This window comes from Zootermopsis nevadensis, unplaced genomic scaffold (assembly GCF_977971745.1).
Source record: "Zootermopsis nevadensis isolate Lab colony 2312 unplaced genomic scaffold, Znev_1.0 Znev_ptg000007l, whole genome shotgun sequence".
Classification (NCBI taxonomy): domain Eukaryota; kingdom Metazoa; phylum Arthropoda; class Insecta; order Blattodea; family Termopsidae; genus Zootermopsis; species Zootermopsis nevadensis.
Genome location: NW_028259139.1, coordinates 6648306 through 6672550, shown reverse-complemented (window position 1 = coordinate 6672550; position 24245 = coordinate 6648306). Strand labels below are relative to the sequence as shown.

Below are 24245 nucleotides of genomic sequence, written 5' to 3'. Positions count from 1 at the left end.
GTGTTACACAATAAACTTCCTTCAGTCACAATCAGTCTTTATTCTATTTTTCCTTAGAAAACTTTTAAATTACATTCATGAAAAATAATATTGAGATTTGATGAGACTGCTCAAACAGAATAAATAACATTAATAAATAAATATAACAATTAACACTGAGTAAAACATGTAATTTAAATAAATACATAAATAATGCTTATAATATCAAAAAATGAGCATAGATAAATATAAAGTATTTGTCAAAGTTATCAATGGCTATGAGTATCAAACAGGATCAAATTATGGTGTGATATATAGAATATGTTGTGGAAATTTTAAAAGAGATCGGTTAGTCATGCTATAATGCTGTTATTTGGAATTGGTGGTGGTTGCAGCATAGATTTTGTTGCATTTATCAATTTCTGTGACACAACTCGAGCAATATGACTTGAACGCCTCCAAACATATTCTCGGGTTTTGTCATGGTCATCTGAACTCTCCACGCGCACCTGGAAGTAAAAATTTCATATTAAAAAATAATGTGTAATTATGTATTACTATTACTAAATATCATGGTTTGGTCAGCAAGGAACAGTGAAAAAATTTGTTAACATTTTCAAGAAAACTAAATATGACAGGGAAATTATGAAGTGTCATTCATAATCATCATACTAAATCTGATCATAGAATAAACATTTTAGTGATATTGAGGCTGACCCACAGAGATAACGTGAAAAACAGTTCAAGAAGCCAGAATAAATCACATGCCTGTTGTACACATAATGAAATAACACATGTTCCAAGTTCTAAGTGACATTCATGCATGAATTCCTTAGTAATGACTATGACATAACTTTGTGATTGGATTTTAGAGCAGCTTCCATTTCTTCTGATATTCTATTCAGCGATGAAGAAATTTTCCATTGAAGTAGAATGGTTTATTGGCATAACAGCTCTTACTGGGCAAATGATAAACACCATTGAATGTAAGAATCACATATTCATACATCTGTGCACATAATTCTGCTGTTCCAGATTATTGTTGCACTGAGATGTATGCGCACATAAGGGACAACTTTATAATGTTTTGATACTCACCTGTTTGGGTTGCATCACTCTGATTGAGTGAAGAGTGGCTGCTCCACCATGTAAAACTCTCAGATTTAACTTTCCTATCATTTCTGTTGTTGTGGCTGTCGCACTTCTGATATTTTTCTTAGCGCCACGGCCAAACTGGGTAACAAAACAATAGGAAGCTTAAATGAATGTTGCAAACAGGCAGAACATGCTCAAAGGTTGCTACCAATAAAAATGTTTTCTGTGCCAATTATTCTCTTTGTGATGGCATACAATGTTTATAACTCGTTACCCAAGTTCTTTGATGAAGATGCATGTAACGTATTCCTCAGAAATGTTGGTAACCATATACAAGATTGCATGATATCACAATCTAGAAGACCACAATCAACATTTTTGCTACAATGAGACCTTAAAACCTCATAATGTCTTCTATGACTGTCAAATGTAGTGTTAGTATTAAATGAAGAATGTGAGGCAAACTAACTTCCTTCTTATGTCACTTTAATTTTAATCACAATTTTTTAAATTTTGTATACATTTTGACAGCTAGACTAGGAATGTGAAAAGTTCATATTCTCTCATTATTGGAGTATCAGTTATAGAAACTATCATAAAAAGAAATACATATGTGGCAGGATATGGGATAGTTTTGTAGCTTGGCTAATTTTAGCCAATAGGGATCATTAATTCTCCAGGAATTCAAAGTTCTTGTAGCAATGGAGGAGATGTCCTATTTCCTTTAACATCATCAGCAAATAATGACAACAAAAATCTGTAAAGAATTTATGAATTATATTAAAATTTAATAAAATAAGAAGTACCTTCACAGAGGAAGATGATGAATGAATAAGTAATAAAAAAAATAATAGTCATATCATTGAGGGCTAAGAGTATTTCTGCAGTAAAGTTAACTTACAATATTGGTTTAAAATGAACAAAAATACATCCATTGTTATCATAATTCATACATACCTCTTTCTCTACTTTGAGGATCAGAGGCCCAACCGTAAACTTTGTCTTAACAGTAGTGTGTGAGCTCATCATGTTAACTGCGACATCACCTTCTCGATGTATGGAGGACAAACCATATAAAGTTGCCTTAGCACCAGGGCGCTGTCTTCCCTTGTTCTATTTAACATATTACATCCACTGATAAGATATACAATTTTTACAAAGATGAAGATTATAATTACAGAAATATGTTATAAATATGAAGGTTTGTTTAATGATAATTGGTATTTTAAAACGAAATCCTGAAGACGGTATTTGAAAGTGACAGAAATTAAGCAACAAAGAAATTGAGAAGAGAGTTCAGTTTAGATCTATAATGATGAAGTGTAATGAAAACATGTGGAAAATATGTGTGTGCTCAAAGAGGAACACATTTTATCTACTTTTTTAAGAATTCCCTGAACATTTTGGCTATGGAAAATTCTTAAACACAGGAGTCCAATAATGAGAATTATACTTGATATACCTTATTCTTTTTTGTTTTTTTGTTGTCATTTTTATTGCGATGTTGTTGCGGTCTTGCTCGACTAATCATCCCATCATCAGATGACCGTTTTGTTGTTGCTAGTTCTGTGGTTGTGGCAGTAGCGTTAGAAAGTACTGTTGCTGCATCAGTAGAGTTGAGATCTTGGACAGGAGTCACTTGTTCTTCATTAGGTGGTTGTACTATCAGTTGTGCTGAGATGGCTGCCACAGACTCATTCATTGTTGCCTCTATAGCTTCCCTGAGAAATTTGAAGTGTTATAAATTAGTACTGTACAGTTCTGGAACTGTGGGTTGCATGACCTTTCAATCACTGTATATTAAGAATCAGTTACAATTTCAGACAAATTAAGTTCTTCTCATCTACAGATCTGAAATTTTAGAACTATCAATTATAACAACGTATATACACGATATCACACCACACATCTGACACTCCTTCCACAACGTGAAAAAACTTTATCCAGTTTTCCAAAAGAAAAGTTTTTAAATATTATTAGCCAATTCAAATGATTTATGTAAATTGGACAAAACTAATTGAACCTGACCAGACTGAACATTGTGTATGAAATGAAACTGATTAAGCAATGTCTGAACCATACTAAATAAATTGATCATAAACTGCTTCAGCGCACGTTCATCTAGGATCACCACTATTGAAAGCCAGTGTGAAATAAGTATCTAGCTTAGCACGTATTATGGCAGAGGAGTGCACTCAGTGGAGTGTAGTGTCAGTGGTCTGAAAACACAATTTAACCCTTAAATTATAGCCTGAAGGTTTCCAGGAAAACATAATAAATAAAAGCACTGAATATTGCTTTTGTTTGCATAAGATGATGATGATTATAATAATTATTCATATTATATTGTAGTAATTTTGCAATTCTAATCCAATGATGTTATAATGTGTTTCTTATAAATGGGTCTTAAAACAATTTGTGTTATTTGAACCTTTCAGGATGTTAGTGTAATACATATCAGTTAATTTATGTTGTAAATTAGACTACTTGCTTCACGCCTGTATGGCACTTGAAGAGATTCGTTGTTATTGTTACTGTGAATTTATGTTTACATGCATAAATGTCACATTTTCAGTCCACATTATCTTGGAAGTTAAGTAAAGCACAACTCATGCATGCCTACTGCCATAATCATCATCATCATCAGTATTATCATCTACTCATTATTACGTGGTAGATCGTGAGATGTCCTCCGACCTGTGACCAGTTCTCCCATTTCCTTTCTTATTAGCATTTGGACGCCTCCTCCTGTTCCTGTTCTTGTTTTTCTTTTTATTGTTGTTGTTCTTGTTGGTGTTTTTCTTCTTATTGTTGTTATTGTTATGAAGACGAACATTAACAGGTTCATAGTTCTTCCTCAGGATTCTGTTTATTCTTTCCAAGATGTTGTCCACAAAGCGATTGTACTTGGTGATATAAACAGGGGGAACAGCATTACCACTGTTGGCCTCAAGCGAACCTTGACAATCATCACAATAAATAAAGAATTCATACATTTTAAGTGACAGACCAAAGTAGCAGTAATGTGTGTGGAAGTGTTGACATTCCATAGGGGATATACAATAGAAACATATAGGTTTAAGCAAGTTCTTAATTGTGATTCCTTTCAAATTAATTAATTACTTTTGATATTCTAGGTTTTTTAACAGCACTGTAACAGTTACGTGTCTGAATGAAATCAGACTTTATCCCATCTTGTATTAATTTTATGTGTGTGATGTTCATGAAAATAACGTTAACAGCCATGAAGCATTTTGGAACATTAAAATCCTGTTATTCATATGATTGTACTTAAGAGACAGACTGTCATCGATGTCTGGAACTGAACCCAGATATAGTGACAGATAGGGGCTTAATTTCAAGATGAAATAACAAAACTCTTCACTCAGTCAAGACGCAATGGAAATACTGACATTTTACATAAGAGATATAAAAGTAAGAAACCAATCACCAGCTCTGAGAAGTATTTATTTTATACAAATGATGTCAGGAAGGTTCCCACTTAATGGTACCTGCACCTTGTCGTGGTGGTGGGGCTTGAGTACCTCAGTGATCCCAAGAGCTATGCTGGCGATTGTATAGCTACTGGTAGGGCCTCCCTAGCCAGATTGGTCGAGGAGGAGAGGTCAGACTAAGACAGGTACCCTGGTCCTCCAGGTTGGGGGTTGGTCGCAAAGCTAACAACCTTGCACCATAAAAAGGAAGATGTTTTGAAACCTCAATCAAAGCCTCGGATAGAATGGACCTAACAATAGGACTGAATGGAAGAGGAGAATTGAGGAGGCCATGGACCAAATACGGACCAGAGAGTCATAGAAGAAGATGTCAGGAAGGTGGCAATAAAATCGTGAATCACCGAGAATGTCTGACTGCATGCATTATTTAAGTCAAAGCGAGGATGCGTCAATTTCCTGTTGAAAGGACCACTGAGACTCTGAAAAGCAGTCTGATTGCGAACAACACAAGAGCAGAAACACGACTCATACGACTGAAGTATAGATGTGACAAATGTATAGCAGACATTACAATGTCATGGTTACCTGTCCTGCTTATTCAAGAGGCACTGGTTTCAAATCCTGGAACTGAAAAGATTATATCAATGGTAGCAAGCCTCACTCGTGTTCATGCCGTGCCTGTTTCAAATTTTGGCTATGAAGTTGATTAATGCGGCTAATGTTCCCTGTGATTCTCCTAAATTTTCCCATGATATTTTTGAAAAAATATATTGTAATTTTTCAAAGCTACTCACCTAAATCGTTTCCCAATTTAATCATACCACATGTGACAAAATAATGTTGGCATTTATAGGTGAAGTAACCTATAACAAGTTGACTAAACTCAAATCTGGTAAAAGATTTTTGTTGTTAATCTCATTTCCAGGTGATTGTTGGGACAATACCTTAAAACAGGATACAAATTCTTCTAATGTCTTGTAATATCAGCATTCTTGCTTCATACTAAGGAGATCTTGGGTGTGATCCTTGGTTCTGAGTCCTGACTGATGTTCTATGCTGATTTCTTTAGTCCCTACAGCAAAATGCTAAGATGGTTCTTTAAATTAGGCGTTTATCACTTCCACATCCATCACTTCCATTTATTTTAACATTCACACTCATCTTGCCTCTTTACGCTACGTAACCTATGTAGCTGAGGAAATATTATTAAATGAAACAAGCATTTGAAACATTTTCTGACATATTCTTAACCCAAAATTCAAAATAATTCCTTTCACCTCTCACTTGACAGCAAATAACCTAAGTAACTTTACAAGATGGTAGTGACTGAATCAAATTTATTTAAGAATTTATACTTACAGAAATCCATGTACCTGTAAAGTTCCTCCTTACGTGGTCCTAGTTGACTGCTCATGTGTGAAATAACTAACTAGATGGCTTACCGAACCCGAAGGTTCATCACCGAATTAACCAAAGCCCTCTACCGGACCCTGTCCTGGGCCAACAAAATCCAGTTTCCTTCAACTCCTATCTCCCGTAGATCCCGCTTGAGATTATCCTCCCATCTACGTCTAGGTCTCCCCAGCGGTCTCTTCCCCTCAGGCTTCCGGACCAACACTCGGTGCACACCTCTTGTCCCATCCATGCGCTCTACATGCCCCGCCCATCTCATTCTTCTGGACTTAATCATCATGTGTGAAATATTAATTAATTTTCTATCCACCTTGACTAAATTAGGTAACACATTATTCATATTCCACACAGCACATAGGTACTCTACATAAAACAGAACATATCTCGAAACAAAACACAGATCTGCATTACGTGTTTGTCTTGTTTCTTTTTCAGCTCACTGTAATTAATTTTAATAATTAAGTGTACTTTTATGCTTATGTTTGCTACTTCACTTTTTATGATCATTGTCTTTGACGCTAAGTAATTTCCTATTATTTTATTTGTTATTGAAAATACAGAATTTGGGCATCTTTTAGGACAATCCACATATACGGGGCTCATTACAAGCTGATTTTACTCACATTGTGCAAAATTGTTAAGGACTTTGAAGATACTTCTGGAAGTTGTGAGGTGGCAAACATGTTTTTGTTGTCAGACTTGTATACACACAAGCGAATGTTGTGTTCTGTCTGCCAGACACTGCTCATTGTTGTAACTGCACTCGACGGAATACCAATAAAGCCACGCGACCGACGGACGGAATGCGAGTGCCATATGCGGAACGAATCCCGTTATGTGTGACACTTCTGCCCGATCTTTATACCCAAGAAACATCGTATTAAAGTTATTATCCTTTATTTCACAAAATTACGTACTGTAATGGTGCTCTATGAGATCGTTTGATTTCTGGCAATTCAAGCTTGCGGAAAGAAAATAGTTCTTAGTATGATAAGTATATAAGAAATCCAACAAGAATAGATGATATCCATTCTCTGCGTCCAAAATCTTTAAATTTTATATCCAGGTTCTTTTTATCCGACCAATTTTAACTAAGCATTCATTTAATAATAGTCAATTTAAAACCTGTTATAATATTTCGTAACTCGGAATTGAGTTTATAGATGGTATTTATTGGTTTCGTTTGCCTTCAGAATAGACAGTTTGTGTCTACTGTTTTTTCGCAACCGTCACTATAATATTATACCGTTTGTCACGTGATACTTTACGAAAACAGAAATCGCGTATTTTGCTTCGTACGTGAACGGTATGTGGAGGTAGTTATTAAATGGTAAACGCTGAGGTGGAACCAGGATTGGGGTCACCGCGCTGTGTCACGGTCAATGTCCTGCCAAATGGAGCTTCTGGCACTTGGCACCTAGCAAGAGCTGCCCATTTCTACGACCGACCTTGGCATTTCAGTGATCTCCTAGTTAGGGCGCAAAAATTCAAGCGAATGAAATTTAGGTTGCGTGTCGGGGGTCCCGAGTTCAAATTCCGGCCAGAAGATCGGCTCTCTTGACAGGTTTTTTGTGGTTTTCCTCCGTCCCTCCAGGCAAATTCCGGGATAGACCCTCAAACAGGCCACGACCGCTCCTTCCTAATACTTTCCATTTCGGCGCTGTATAGTCTGAGCCACTGACAGCGTCATTTACACTGGTGGCAATAATATGTATCACCTACTGAAATCTATCTATAACTCTGAATTTTGCCCACAGTGTATTCATGGGTTTCGCATGATTCTCGGGGTCAAATTATATTTCCTTAAACAGCGTTGACCAATACATTTTTTATAATTGAGACTTGTTGAGTTTTATTTGAGATAAGAACCAATTTGTAAACATTGATTTGACGAGCTTCGGCTACATTGGGACAAATAAACCACATTTATCGCAATTTGGTTTGAAGATGACTGTCTTCCAGGATGTTGCGACGGGTTCTAACAGACTACACGGCACAACACCCCCTGAAGACTCCCCCCCAACCTTTTATACTCGTCACCATGAGAACTTGAAATCTCAATTACTGGGTTTTTCCTGGTTGCCCAGCCATGAGATCTAAGGCGCGCCAGATTTTGTGCCGCTTGTGAATTGGGGTCGCGGGTTCGAGTCCAGCTAAGGTTCTTCGCATATTTCTAGCATTGGATCGTCTAATAAGAATCTAGGGACCCTCAACAAGCTGTAGCAAGGGCAGGAAAAGGGAAGTTGTAGGGACACACAACATTTATGTGCCCGAAGTTTGCTTCACTCCTCTGCTCCTAGTCAGGGTGAGACAAAATAGAAAAATAGGGATGCTTTTTTATGCATTTTAAACAAGTTCAATTACGTAATTTAGGTTGTTTACAGTGTAACACCGGAGCAAGTGCATAACAAACAAGAAAATAACAGAAGAAAATATTAAATTAGTACAGGTGAATAAATACACAAAAATAGTGGACAGATAAAACCACATCCGTAATTCATCCTGCACATTAAACTTGAAATATTTTTTTTTGAAACTGAGGGGGTGTGGAGGAAGGGAGTGTGTGATATCTTCGGTTTTCTTAATTTTTAATCTTGTTTTAACTGTAAATTTAGACAACACTTTTTTTGTGTTTCGTGTAACGACATATTCAAATGACAAAAACAAAGAATTACCTCTTATAACATGTTATGCAGAAATAAAGTGTGAACGAAATAAGTAATTTAGAATCATACCGTGTGTGCTGGCCTGATAATAGGGGCATTTATTCGAAACATACAGGAAGTTCACTTAATGCCATCATTTCTTCACAGGTGTAGCAATGTGCGCGGGTTAAGGTCGGTTAAGGTCAGTAGAAAGGAGTCCATTCATTGACTACGTAACCTTGACATGCCATAGTCTAGGCTGTGTTAAGGCACACACGAAAAGTCGAACAACGGTGCTTGGCTTCTTAGCCCTGTAGTGTTTGTCGAGAGGAAGCTGGGGATTTGGAACACTCGCCTAGAAGACGAAGGAATCTGTGTCAACGGACGTAACTCTCCACCACAACCAGACTTCCCCTACCTTATCTACTTGTCTATTAACACCGCTTGTGGCGTACTGAGTGCCAAGGCATTTTAAAACATGTTTAAGATGAAATGGGCAGGGCAGTGGAGACATGACATGTAAAATTCTGATTGGAAAGCCTCGAGGGAGAAGACCACACTCGTAAGATCTAGGAGTAGATGAACGAGAGGATAATGGATCTTAGACACATGTGGTTGGATGGTATTGGTTGGATTCATCCAGCTCAGAATCGGGTCTTGTGAGCACGGTAATGAAACGTCGAGATCCATAAAAGGCGAGGAATTCCTTGACCAGCTGAGCGTACTAGCTCCTGAAGAAGACTCTATTCTATTGAGTTTGTTTACAGATTTACTTATTATAAGCACGTTAGCAAACTACCTTGCACAGAAGATGGCATCGCAAAGAATAAACGCTAGACACCGAATTTTACTTTAGTTAAAGGGGAAATTTATACTTCCACAATACCGAAATTCCAGTTCATTTTCCAGGACGTTCAAAATGTTGTTCTCTTTCAGGTGCGTTCTGATAACACGTTGTAAAGTTTTAGTAATTTTCCCGTTACATTTTTAAGTTATTAATTTTATTAAACTCTCAAAAAACCAATGGTAAGTACATGTGTAACCTGCATTTTGCTGAGGTAGTGTATTAACCCTACGATTTTCAGAATAAACAGCGTTTATTTCCTGACAGGGCATTGACCAATTGCACTTTGTAATGGAGAGGGTTGTATTTTCTTTGAGGTACGAGCTGGTGTTCTCTTTGCGGTAGGAAGGTTTCGGCTTTTAAGGGTCAATGTTAGGTAAGAAGTGTTTCCTCGTATTATATTATTCTCTATTCTATATTTTGTACTGTTTTCTTTTACGTAGTGGAGTTAATAACTAATAAAAACTGAAGATGAAATTAATAACTAGCATAGAAACGCCACTGCATTGATTATCGTTCCAAGCTGTTTCCGGTATTCAGGACACTCCGTATCACTTCTTTTCCTTACAGCTGTGGCACACTTAGCTCATTTGATCATTCATAGACACACGTCGTAAAGTTGTTTCTGAATAACACTGTTTAGGAAGTGAAATTGTCCTACAAATGATGAAAGGAAAAAAAAAAGGTTTCCTGCAGTATCTAAATAAATTAGTACTCTGAAGTGCGTCCTAGTTGAGGTTAGTGAATCTGATTACATAATGCTCTAGAACGGCTATGAGATGCAATCAACAGTAAAACAAAATATTTTTTCTTCATGAAACAGACGAGACGTGCATTTTCTGCGCTTCGATTTTTTTTATTATAATCGTTACAAAAACGGATGTGCCTGAAATGCTAGTATGCTACGAAAAATATCAAAATATTTGCATTTTATATATATATATATATTTTTAGTTATTTGAATTTTGAAGAGTTGTATTACCATGTGCCGCTTAACTTTGGCCTGGTTTTCGCGGGCCTAATCCTCGTGACGTATTTCCAGGAGGAAGTGGCGGGCTACGGAGTTGGGTTTTTAGTTTTCTAGGTCAATGCGGAGAAAACGAAACCTGTGATCATGTTCAGTGGTTTAATGCCGTGGGAAAAACTGAGCAACTCGCAGTGAAATGTTTAGCCTCAGTCAGACCCCATCTTCAAGATAAATATTCTTCCACAAAGTCATGTTCCGGCATTGCTGCTAAGATAAGTCGAATTATCAGAATCGTGAAAAATCTGCCGCACTTGAAAAATATTCCTATGTATTTCAAAACACGTACAGGATATTCTGGTGAACACTGTATATAATCCCATCGACCATTATTCTTCTTGGGAAGCTAACCCATTTTAATATTATTCTGCCACCTATGATATTGTATATGCTTCATAATTATGTATGCCAACATGTAACGTATGAAATAATATCATATTATACCTTATAATTTTGCCTGAAAGATCTTTTACAAATATTTATGTCCCTGGTGAGAGTTTATACAGCGATTCACTATTTCCCAGAAGCGCAATGTTATAATTGAGGGTTATGTTCCCGAACGAAATAAAAATTATATAAAAAAATAACCATTTTATTGCCTGAAACGAAACACACAAGTAGGGAAATCTACTTTGTATCAAATACATTATAAATACAAAAATGTGTGTTAAAACACCGAGCACAGCCAGCGCAGACCAGACCCGATTCACTTGCTTCCCCTGATTTCACGAGCTGGCTGGGTGACGTTGCGTCGTTTGCATCTTTGTTAGCAAGTTTTTGATTTTGTTCCGGAGATTTCGAATGAGCGAGCGAGTTCGCGTTCGGATAAAAGCCCGAGCAGAGGTTATGTACTTCGTTATAAAAGTATGAGCGACATTTCGTAATGCGAATCGTAGTAAAGCGAGGACTAGCTGTAAAATGGAGATGGGCTAACCCCTTGATACGGGTTATGTTTCATCAATGGTCACCACTAATCTGTTCTGAAACCAGCTGGGCACAAACTATGGACATTCAACATTTAAAACGGTAATAATACCGCACGTCACGAAACGAAGTACAGAATTCACTTTGAAAGTTTGGGGTACTCACCATTGTACTGTTGGAAAGACACAAGAACCTACAAGAAATAAGTCAACTTACCTTAGAAGTTTGTTACACACATAATTATTTTATATAAATAATCCGAGTTCAAAACAGGCTGTGTCAAATTATTGACAATCTACATTATTTTTTGTTTCCATTCCAATATAAAAGAATTCATTTCATGTTACATTGTTGATCATTTAGTTTTCTACAATTTATGCTTCTAGTCGCATTGTCGGTCAGTGTGCATTATAAAAAAGTGATGATGTAGGCAGTAAGTACGTAATATTATTGGGGTGTAATGACTCCACATGTTACATTTCTGTTTGTCGCGTCAAATAGAGGTTTAGTTTTTCCGAAACTTTTCTCGGCTTTGTTCAAGCGCGCCTTAATTTGTGTGCAGGATCTAAGTGGCATCGTTTTGAAATGCGCCATGTACCATCTTTGCAGTTTCTATTAACATAGCACTGGCGGCAGAAATGTGGAACGCGAGTAAAACTAAGAGGTTAACCATTTCCTGTAGCAAGGCGAAGAAGCCGTCACCTAGACCTGGTTTGAAACACGTGTGAGCTACGCAATTGGACACAGCCTGAGTTGAATGAAGACTTGATACAAAGTTATGGCATGCATCATGCGTACTATACCACAGAGCTGCGAAGAAATATTAAATATTTGTCCGGTCAGTCATCAAGTCTTGATTAACCGTGTCACATGTCCTTGTCCACATTAATAACAAAAGCATCAGTTAGTTTCGTCATGCATGTTGTTAGCGGATTCATTGATTGGTTAATATAATGTAGCTTTCTTAGCTAAAGCGTTCATTGCTTAGTAACATATTTATTTGGTTAGTGCTTTCGACATTTTATTGCACGTATTAGTATTTGTCTGAACAAGGCTTCATCTGTGAAGAAATTCAGTGACGAGGTGTTACGTAATTTATACACTTCACTGTGACAGCCAATTAAGGAGCATGTAGTATACATGGGGAATAAAAAAATGCATACAAAATTTTAATTTGGGAACTTGACGGGAATAAACAATATGAGAAACCTGGGAAAAGAGGATATTATTAAAATGTATTTAAGAGGAAGGTAGTGTAGTTTTGTCTGCCTCAAGATGTCGTCCATTGCCGGGCGGTTGTAAACAAGGCAATAAACCCCCGAGTTCCATAAAAGTTGGGGAAAATTCTTGAACAGTTGAACGAGTTTTGGCTTCTCACGTGGGCACTGTCTGATAGCATTAGTTATGGACGTAATTCTAAATAACAACCAAAATAGTTTCCGACGTTACAGAGGAAGCCTTGATCAAATACATTTTAATTATAGCTCTGAGTTCGCGAAGAAATTGCGTTAGTTCGAAGCAGGTGAGTCTACCGGTTTCGGATTCATTCCTCAGCTGCCTACTTAAATTGGGTTAGCAGTTCAGTGAAGAAAACTTGTTCCTAACTGTAAACTGAGAAATCGTTTTACTTCGCCCTAGTCTTATAGGTCAAATGCAAACCATGAAAGTAAATGAAATGGTTGAAGAATGTGTGTACTATTAACCATACGTTACTTTATAATTATTCTATTATTTTATAATTTGGAATGTAGTATTTACAAAACACCATACAGATGTTCTAAACTCATAATTACTCATTACATAACAAACTTCGGATAAATAGAAAATTGATTGTGGTTACGCAAACGTGTTTGATATCTTTTTCAATCTTAACGCTGTACTTTCATTAATCAGTTTTCAGCTTCTAATTTTGTCTAGGTGAATATACAACACTCTCATTTTAAACTTCGAGTACTAACTGAACACGTGCATCCATTTGTTCTTTGTTGTAACATGATATTCCAGACACTGAAGTTACGTTTCATTCTCACTTTTTTTAAAATGTTCATAGGATGAAATGTTTTGTTTATCAGTATGTTAGATCCTAATAATATTCTAGTCTCTATGTAACGAAAGTTAATGTATAAATATGATAATTTTTATTATTTTTGCTCTAAATCACACTAAAGACACAAAAAAATATTTTCGTAACTAAGTGTAATAGCTCATGGTAGATTAAATCAATGTTAAATCATGAAAGGTTATAAACATATGTAGATATTTTGTCTGAAAGAAAAACAACATATTTTTCGAATGTCTCAAATAATAAATGCGTTTCAAATTTCGTAAATTAAAATTCGTTGCTCAAGAAAACAAATTTCTCTGAATAGCTTGTGCAATTAAGTTCCTGCGATATTTCGTCAGCATTTTCTGCAGTATTTCCGGAGAGACAAATAGGAACTATGTTTTGCTGGTACTATTTAAATAGTAGAACGAAAGCCGTTAGAAGCAAATATACTGTTCAAACATTTTCAACATGATTTGCTATGGTCACATCTTTACATATTCATTTACTAGAGATCCTGTAAGTTGTACGGATTTTACTTCTAGTATAATGTCAGAAATGTTCACTGATGGTTTGAATCCTCGTATATACTCCATTAGGATTTGTTAGTAACCTTGTTATGATTCAGTAAAGATATTAAGCTTGTTACATGACGTTAGATTCTGTTGCAGGAATGCGGAAGAATATTAGTGATTTGTCGTATTTTCAGAAAATGCAAGGATATCTGACATACGGGTGAGTAGATGTCACGCTGTTTTCAGGTAGCCATCGTAACTAGGTAAGAATATTACAAATAAATTTATCAGCGTGGCAGACATTTTAAGTGAAATAAATAAAAAATGCAATTTATATAAAAATTGTTTATGAAATGAAATGAATGATATATTATATATTTTTGGTTCACAATTAGTTTGTATATACATACACAATGACTTCATCCCTGAGTTCAATTGTCACAGTAACCATGGTAACGAAACACTTTACAACGTGACATTTACCGGAATTCAAATGTCTCTTGTATATGCAACTGTATTTCCTGTGTTAGAAAAGCTCTAAAGTGTCAAGAAGACAGACTTATGTAAGACTTATAAATATTTCTAAAATATGTAAATTACAATATCTGAATTTAACGTAATTAACTCAATGGCAGAACTATGTATATAAAAATTATCCAGTGAAAATTTACATTTTGTAGAATTCACCATAATATTATAAGTTTAAAGCTTTTAAATCTCACAAAGATAAAAACGTCAAAAAATAATTAATGTTCGGAAACATTATTACGGTCTATAAAGTTTGTTTTAATGCTTGCATAGCTTTGTGCTGAATGCATATTGTGGGTGTTTTTGTCGGTTTGTGTTTTAACATTCGCACAACAAATATTGCACTGATACTCCTCTAACATGTATTTTCACTTTTCGAACTTCACACACATTACAGCCAATAGAACAATTAATTCAGTATTTAAAATTTTGAACTGAGATATCCTTAAAATATAATTAATTTAAATAAATAATTCGAGCCTCTGTCGAGGCCAATAAGTTACTAGATAAATAATCCGAAGAAGGCAATTAATTATCTTATAAGATGGTTATTTTCGGAAGACTCACGTGATCTCTTAGCTTCAATGACATCATCACCAACAACATCCTCGATTTCGTCATCATCGTCATCATCATCATCGTCGTCGTCGTCATCGTCATCTTCGTCATCATCGTCATCGTCTAAATCTACATCAATGTCGTCATCATCATCATCATCATCGTCATCATCGTCCTCGTCAGATGTCGCGCCACTGCTAGCTGGCGGAATGGCTTCCGGTTTCAGTGTGTCAGTATTGTCAGGAGTCAAGTCGAGTCCTCCGGGAGCGTTGTTGTCGTTCTGGGAAAAGCTTCCGACCGCCTGTTCTTCGGGGCCGACGTCGTCGTACACGGGAGCGACTCCGGAGTCGGCGTTGGCTCCGGAGGAATCAGATACTGCAGACAATGTCTCACCAGGGGCTGTATAGTCGAGAGAAGAATAGTCCGCGGACACTACAGTGTTTATCGGCTTTGCGGCCTGTTGAGAAACCAGCTGGGGCGTTGCCTGGGCAACGGGTGTTGCAGAGGCTGCAGGCGACTGAACAGGGGTGTCATCATCGTCATCATCATCATCATCGTCATCTGAGTTAAGAAATAAACCACGTCAAGATTGTCGGTTCATCAATAATGTGTCGTGGTGGTATTACTGGTTAAATTTATAAGCGGTTTCATATTATTACAGTAGTCACTCACAATAATTCTCACTGATTTTGTCAGAATTATTCTACGTAGCTAAACCGGAAGACAGCCATCTTAAATTAATCTACACATTTCCAGCCAAATTAATAAAAGACACACCCGCGTATCACAACCGTTTGTTTAATTTTGAAAGTAGAGTAATTATTAAAACATTGTACTTTAGACTTTTAAATCATCCCTTATATTAATGTATTGCTACGTGCATGAGGTCGTGACACACACTGATATACACTGTATTACTACAAATTTATTTCAACTCACCTCCTAAAATATCATCGAAGAATCTTTCGAAATAATCATCATCATCATCATCATCATCGTCTTCGGATTCGTCGTCCTCGTCGTCATCGTCGTCCTCAGTAATGTCTAGGTCTACGTCATCGTCATCATCATCATCGTCATCGTCGTCATCGTCCGGAGCAGGCACTGGAGCCGGACCAGCGTCTGCCGGAGCCTGTCGTCCTGATTCCACTTCGCCGCTGTTGGACACATCGCCGGTCGGCTGACTATCCGAGTTTACCGTGACGATCGGAGACGAGTGGACGCCAAATATGAGGCAACACACTGCCAGGAGTATTGCCAGCTTCATCTCAGGATGTGGCTGAAATTTACAGAAAACAATTACAAATAAAACTTAAGTTTTAAGACATCATTAACCCTCCGAAGCCGAAGATCGTCTAAATCATATTTAAGAATTCAGTCCTCACCGCAAAGAAAACACAACCCCCCACCATTAGAAAGATCAACTGGTAAATGATGACTGAGTAAATAATCTCTGTCTATTCTGAGAAACATACTAAAATACAAGAAGTAGATTTACTGATTGCAAAACCCAGATTGTACGTACAGTTGCCAATCGGTTTTAAAAAGTTAAATTCTTCAGTATATTTAACATTTTTATGTTTGGAAATCGACATTAAAAATACGTCACATAAAACACGCTCTTAGAAACGTCTTAAGTGATGGATGACATATTTTAATTTTATAAAACAGAGAAGTAATGAAGACACAGTCAATGCTGATTGGTTGGAATAATTCAAATATGATTACGTTTATTAAAACGATGTTTGCAATTATTTGTGTATGACTGTCAAACGTGATACCATAAGAAGAATATTAATTACTAAACGAAATTTCACGGGTCTAGATAAATAATCGTATATTATAAATAAATTGCATGTATATTTCGAAGGAAGTATCAAATAACAGAAGTCACATTCCATATTCCCTACTTAGCTGTCTACTCTGCATGGAAGAAAGCGTACAGTTGCTCAACAGGTTCTATGAATGTGGCATGCTGGAAGTATTCTGCCAAGTTCAACATTCCAATTATGTCAAGTTGTTTGTCATCGCTTTATCTCGTCTCTTGTTTCTACGCAACGGTGGCAACAGCCATGACGAAAATGTTCCCCTTGGGCTCACTGAATATATTTGGTCTCTGGCAGAGCATACAAGGAGAGGCTAAGAACCGAAATAAAGTTTTGATCCTTTGCCGAATACAGATTAATATATCATGAAATCAACGAAAATATATTAAAATACATTTCATATTTTGAAATAATAATAATTATAAAATAAGAATAAAAGAAGAAAAGTAAATGGAACCCCGAATGCCAAGCGGAGAGAAATGCAACTAAAGAAGTAAAAATGTATAAGGTCGCATACAACAATGTATCCGCCATTCATCCACGGTACTAGCTTGAAGAAAGGCTGGCGTTGAAGTTGTAAACTTGTTAACACCGGAAAGCCATACATACATACATTCTTACTTACACAGGAATGAATCTGACCAAGTAACCTCAACACCAAACCGTTAGTCGCCCAGCCCACTAATTTAAGACTTTTAAGCAATTAAGATAATATTAGATCACGTGTTATTGGCAATTAACAGTTTCTGTGTACAGACAGACTTTCCTGTAGTCTTGCCTGATGAGGAAACTCAAGTGATTTCATGTCAGGTACAAATGCTTAACATGAAATTAATGGACAGGCCTGCACAAATTTCCAATAAATTTAGAGGCCGCCTTCTAAAGCTATGGACCAGAATATGTGTTAACCGTGTTAATCGGGATAACACTTTTAAAAATGGAAAATATGTAGTCTTCTTACTTTCGTGGTTCAGTATTAATGCGTATACTGTAATACAGTAGAACCGATAAGTAGTGTGGTTAGCCAACTAGTTGGGCGAGCGGTAAAATGCAGCCAGCAAAACTATTTCGACTTAATATCAAGTATAATTATATAATATATTACAAATATATTATCATTTAATATATAGTTTTATTGTTTCATACACAATATCGATGATAAAGGCTTATTATAATAGTAAATGTGTGTAATAGAAGATGTATTATAAACATCGATATTTTGAAAACAATGCATTTTATGGGGCCATCCCTATTTTAATTTATTAAGGTTGCAATTGAAACTTGCATTGAGGCCACTGTGGATACGGTTTAATGACAAAGCCTGTACAAATTTCGGAAATGTTTTAGAATTAATTATTTAATGTATTTTGTCGTATTTGCAGAGTATGTTGAGACAGTGAGATTATTTTATACCGGCTATTTAATGACTTTTAATACAGAATTATGCCCTTGAGAATCTTTGTCTCACAGACACTGTTAAATAGCCCCGCCCAAACTAATCATTAAATAACTAACGACAAAAATAATTTAGTAAGTGAGTAATAATACGTAGTGCTTACGTGGGGATACTTTTTAAAAGGAGACTGTTACTGACGCTTTTAGAGCGATCTTGGGCGTAACTCGCCAGATAAATTAGGATAAAAGCTCTGAGACTGTAATTAACACGCAAAATGCTACGCCACTGGAGACCTGCTAACCCCACAGCGAAGTGATTTAATAAGATGAGAGACTGGTCATACTTTATGTTTATACGTGTAGGAATATCACGGGGCATAATAACAGCTTAATAATCAATGCAGTTGAGATCCGTCACTGGAAAGTAACTCGTATTTCACAATAATTTAAATGTATTACTTCATATTCTGTGTAGAAAGCTCATTCGTCTAGTGTTAATTTGCTGAAAACAAATCTGTTGGTGCAATGTTACAATGGACAGCAAAAAATATTTATCTTTCACCAGAGTGAGAAAGTACATACCTCGTATAAAAGAAAGGAGGAAATGTTACTTTTTGGCAGGTTTCTTAGAAGAAGACCAAACACAAAGATAGGAAGACAACATTTCAACTCTAAACACTGACGTTTCCCCACAGTTTTAGAATTAATCACACTTGGAAGTTTCATCAGCTCAGTCAGTATAATGACTGGATGACCCGAGTTCGATCCCCAACAAGGGCAGAGGATATTTCCTCTGCGTCCAGACCGGCTCTGGGGCCCACCCAGCCTCCTATCCAGTGGGTACCGAGGTCCTTTCCCGGGGGTAAAGCACAGCCGGGGCGTGACGCTGACCACTCACCCCATCTAGCGCCTAGTTTAAGAATGAGCATGAGCTATAACGCCTCTCCTCCCAAGCGCCTACATGGCGTATAGTGGGACAGCTTTGCTTTTTTACTTTACTTTATTAAAGAGAATGTTATCTTTACTTTTATAGAACGTTTCGGAAGCTGAAGTGTGTTGTAATAATTTTTCTTAATTTCCATAAAAACATTCTAAGTACTAAAATGTAAGTTCTTTGCCTGAAATAAATTCTGTTTCTCATTCATAATTCTAGAAATAATTACACATACGTAGTTCTCGAACGATATTTAGAAGAGCATAATAAATTGGCCCTACCTGATTGGTCTGTTGAAGCAGGGATCTCCAAGTGCGACCACACGCGTAATTTCATAAAATTAATACGAGAAAGTCAGACGCAGTTGAATTATTATTAAAGCGATAACATCAAACATAATGGCAACAGACTCAGGCATTAATGACAAGATAATATTAAAATTGGTCTTAAATAAGCTTCTCAAGGCGAAGTATGCTGAATTATGTTTGTAAGATGTAATGTTTTGCAACAATATAAGACGTTTTTATCTTTTTCCACACCACGATCAAACTATAGAATTTTTTTTACACGTCCGATGGCTGAAACAATTTTTTGACATTAACAACAAAACGTTGCTTTAAAATTCGGATACAGCATCATTTTCTTCAGAAAAATTTATACAGACACACACTATTCGCTTTCCCTCCAGTTCGGCTGCCTCTGAGGAACTGTAATCCAAGTTCTGTTGTGATCTTCTTACCTGTTTAATACGAACCGAGTTGGTCAAAAGCCTTCGTTTCCAGAAGAACCGTATCACTGTCACTGCACTTTGTTTACCGCAACATAGAACGAAGCTGTCGTTTCTCTTCATTATATAGCGCCAACACTGTGTGACGTCACAACGTGGTGACCTGCGCGCTAACACCTACCAGCATTGTAAGGAGCGTATTCGTGTAAAACAAAGCAATTCGCATGCAACGATATAATTTGCATATAAATGCTTCTTGGATCACATTTTGTTTCTCCATTTGTCATTCTCGAAGCAGATTACAAATACAGCACAAACACATCTTGTAACAAAGTCTGAATTAATTCTTAAATAGGTCACGGTCGTGTTTATTTCATTACTTACTACTTGGAAACATAAAAGGTAAGAGATTACATTGAAGACCTAGGAGTAGATGGGAGAACAATATTAAAATTTATCTCAAATACGATAGAAGGGAGTGAGTTGGATTAACGTCACTCAAGATACTGACCTGTAACTCGATCTTGTGAATCTTCGGTTTCTGCAATCGACTGACAATTTCTTGTCGAGCACTGATCGAACGTCGCGGTTAACACTCCTGATTCATGTTCGAGAGATCTCGATTTCAAATTTCGACCTGGATACCGGATATCCCGGCTCAGGTTTTTCGTCGTTTTCCTCGACACTTCTTGGCAAACATTATAAAACTGGAGGCCTGCGGACTACATCTAGCCCTACGCAGTTTGTAACTAGGCCCACGAAATTACTTGTTAGTTTGTTATTAAAAGATGGCTGTCTTCTGGGTTGCAGTGCCGTGTGATCTGGTAGAAGTTTATCGACGTTTCAGAGGTCCTTGCTGCTTTTGTCATCAGGGCGACTTATAAAAAAACCGAAATGTGCTGAAACTCAGTCTAGTCCAAAAATTTGTATGTTCGACAGAAGACTAGCCAAGTCAAAGGACAGTCCGCGGGAATTTTCGTGTGCGATTGGGCCGGTGCTATGAAATCGTTGCACGTGGAAATGACAAACGGCAGCGATGATACAATCTGCTACCCCTTTCAGTTCCCTGATCTTCTTGCCTTTACTTCTAACGGACGTAGTGTGTGCAGATTGGAACCGAATATTTGTAAAACAGCTCAAGGCAAAATATTATATGACGCACAACTGTCTTGACTTTGTGTTTCCGCTTATAATTTTGGAATCTTTGCTTGTCAGGTACTTACTGATATCTTACATCAAAGTGCGGCGAAGGTATTTCATCTGATTATCGGATACAACTGTGTATGAACTGTGCTAATTTACATTTTTATTCTTATACTATCAAATGACGAGAGATTCTTTTGCGTCGGATGGTGTTGGCTTGGAGAGGCTGCGATTCGAATAGGGTACCTAAGTGTGTACGACTGCACTACTTTGTTCAATGATAAAGAAATATATGTATTTAATAATTTGGTTTTAGCCAACACTCAGTATAATTTGTTCTTATTAAACATTACTTGAATCATCGAAAATTTGATGTTACGAATGCATATAAAAGTAGAATATGCATTCGGTGTCTTGGCACGTGAACTGTTACATCTTGAACAAGTTACGAGGTGAAATCATTGTGTCAACGAACCACTACCGAGTGGACAGACGGTTTTCTGGGCCACTTTTAGCGTTCTAGTACCATAATGTGATGCTGTGACCTTCGCAGTGAAATGGGTCAGCGGATATGCCGGCTTAAACTGTAATGAGGCACATACACAGAGAAATTCTAAGCTCATGTTCTTATTTGTGAATTTTAACTAATTTCATGACAGTTGACATCATCCTTGTGATTTATAATGGTGGTGGTGGGAGATATTACATGACCCATTCACGAAAATCGAAGTTTTACACTGAACTTCGGCCAGGGACCCATTAGGACAAGCAATAAACATTCATACACATTATCCTGTAAGGCTCATATTCCCTTAACAGCAGATTATATAGATAGAGACAATGACACTACTTACGTTTAAATAGGTTAAATTATTGCTTTATATTTTAATAATCGCAAGTAACCAGTGTGGTTGTGTCGTAAATCAGAGTACAGACAGATCTGGTTTTCGTGTGTTGGCTCCTCTTTGGTCGGGACTATCGTCGCTGTAATGGTCATCCCTAGTTTTTTTATATCGTCACACCTTGTGACCCCCTTAACCCGACTCTCTTTTTCAGGTCAGTAGAACTGACAAACTTCGTAGATGCGGTAACACAACACGGAACACATAGCACTGGGTTTATCAGGCAACTCGACACGTACATTGTAATTACCCGTACAGCACGCTCACAGATAGACATTGTTGAAGTTGCTTTCCTTTTACCAACAACGCAGTCTAGAGACACAGGCGAATAATTTATTTTAGTGAGATCTGTGACTTTCAGGACGAAGAAGATCATGTTCTTTTTGGTTACGGTATACATAACTACGGTAACCTCAAAATAGTAAGCTTTCTTTATCTTAGTGACAAAAAAAGGGGGGGGAAGGGATTGATATGGATAATAAATATTATCTGTTTGGTAGCGGAAAAATAAAAACGTTTATAAACAACAGATATTACGAAGATGGCTGTCTTCTGTATTGTAATGCCATGTAGTCTGGTAAACTTCTACCAGACTACACGGTGCAGCAACCCATTTTGGGTCACATGTCCATTATCGAAATAAATCAGTACACCAGGAAATTACATATAAAAAGAAAAACATCATGCAGACAGAAAGACAACTTACTGAACATCTGATAATTTTAATATTCTGATACTTTATGTGCAAGGGAGTGCGGTAACTTCTCTTACATAATCTAGTGCATCTCAGTAAAACTAAATACGTACACAAAATTTGATAAATTTTCTCCCTGAAAGTAAATACACGTGGCACGGAGGGAGGTAGGACGGATGGACCGTACAAAACCGAGTTCAAACCTTCGACCAATCTGACAGTTTTCATGATGAAAGGACGTAGTTTAATTAGAATAGAGGTAGCCGATGAGAAACGACCATTAGCTTTAACAGTGGTCGTTTTCCACAATTGTATGTGAAGCTTTTCGATGTGTACGATGCATTTGCTAACTAAGTTAATTTCGTGTTTACAAAAATTACTAGAATCATTTAGACACAATAGCTGAACTCCAAATGTTTCAAACCTATTTTCAACGCTGTTGCTGCTTTGGAGTTCTTTTTGCATGACACAGAGTCATTAACCAATTCAAGAGATAGAACGTAGGATAGAAAGGAAAATTTGCTATAAAGGTGATGCGTTCCGAATATCCATTACCTGGATAGAAATGGAGACTGCGCCATCACTCGATCGAGCTACCGATGCTAGACGTAAAGCAATAAAAATTTGAGTAAATTCTAAATATAGATGACAGGTCTACATAGCGTCACAACCAGTCCACCCTGATATCAGGGCCATTAGAACCTGAAATCTCAAATATGCTGGATGTCGACAACCGGGTTCAGATTTGAGCAGTTGGCAGTACTGAACCCACTCCAAGTGACAATCGTGATATTGATGCTACTGTTGATGTGTTAGAAAACTCACCTGATTGAGGTTAAATTAGTTTATATGTGAGGTTAAGGACTAGAAGATAGATTCGAAGTGACAAAAAATGACATATAAGATAGAACTCGACTCTGATTATAGGAAGAATCTTTCCGTCTTTCTGATCAAAGATGTACAGAATGCTGCCGAAATTAAAGAAATGGTAGTGAAGGGCACGTTAGATTGTTGTGTTATTAAGCCTACTTTGATCATACACCCTTTTCAGATTGCTGTAGCTGCAAACAAAGCTGTCATTAGCAAAATGCAAGACAAGATGACTACAAAAACACTTCATACAGAGATTCTGTACAACTTATCGACCTCTAGAAACATAACCCAATCGCTAATGAAATTTGGAGTTGGAGAGTCTGATAAGAACATGTTAGTGGGCGTAATCGAAGAGAGTGGTGAGGATAGAACTGACAATGTACTTTCGCATTTCAAGGGAATTATTTCTCCAATTGAGGAGTTACCGAAGTTTTCTGATACAGCATTGATTAAGAAAACATACAAGATTAAAGACTCTGAATTGGCAGTGTCAACATTGACAGACTCTGTTGTCACAAGAATTGCTACAAGAGATTTTACTTCTGTATAAAAATATCTCCTAGGCCATATGCTGTGCCACTTCTACCAAATATTGTTAATACAGATGTATCTTAATAAATAACCTTATATAATGATAATGTTATTAGGGAAAATATTTTCTTCTGTAAACAAGGTCTATAGCTGAGAAAGGTACATTTTTTATTATTTGGCATCAGAAGAATTGCAG

At 36.8% G+C, this 24245-nt stretch overlaps 2 protein-coding genes across 2 annotated transcripts; one reads left to right on the top strand and one right to left on the bottom strand.

Moving 5' to 3' along the window:
* Positions 1-20: 20 nt before the first annotated feature.
* LOC110832473 (uncharacterized) lies at positions 21-20017 on the bottom strand. The gene is made up of 8 exons (XM_022069504.2): positions 19919-20017; positions 15964-16303; positions 15034-15585; positions 3745-4033; positions 2537-2795; positions 2032-2187; positions 1078-1212; positions 21-488 (listed from the first exon to the last, which is right to left on the bottom strand). The coding sequence occupies exons 2-8, from the start codon at positions 16289-16291 to the stop codon at positions 333-335; spliced, it is 1875 nt and encodes a 624-aa protein (XP_021925196.2). The 5' UTR covers positions 16292-16303; positions 19919-20017; the 3' UTR covers positions 21-332.
* A 3368-nt stretch (positions 20018-23385) lies between these two features.
* On the top strand, positions 23386-24161 carry LOC110832479 (EKC/KEOPS complex subunit TPRKB). Its single transcript, XM_022069527.2, has one exon. The coding sequence runs from the start codon at positions 23538-23540 to the stop codon at positions 24066-24068; it is 531 nt and encodes a 176-aa protein (XP_021925219.2). The 5' UTR covers positions 23386-23537; the 3' UTR covers positions 24069-24161.
* Positions 24162-24245: the final 84 nt, after the last annotated feature.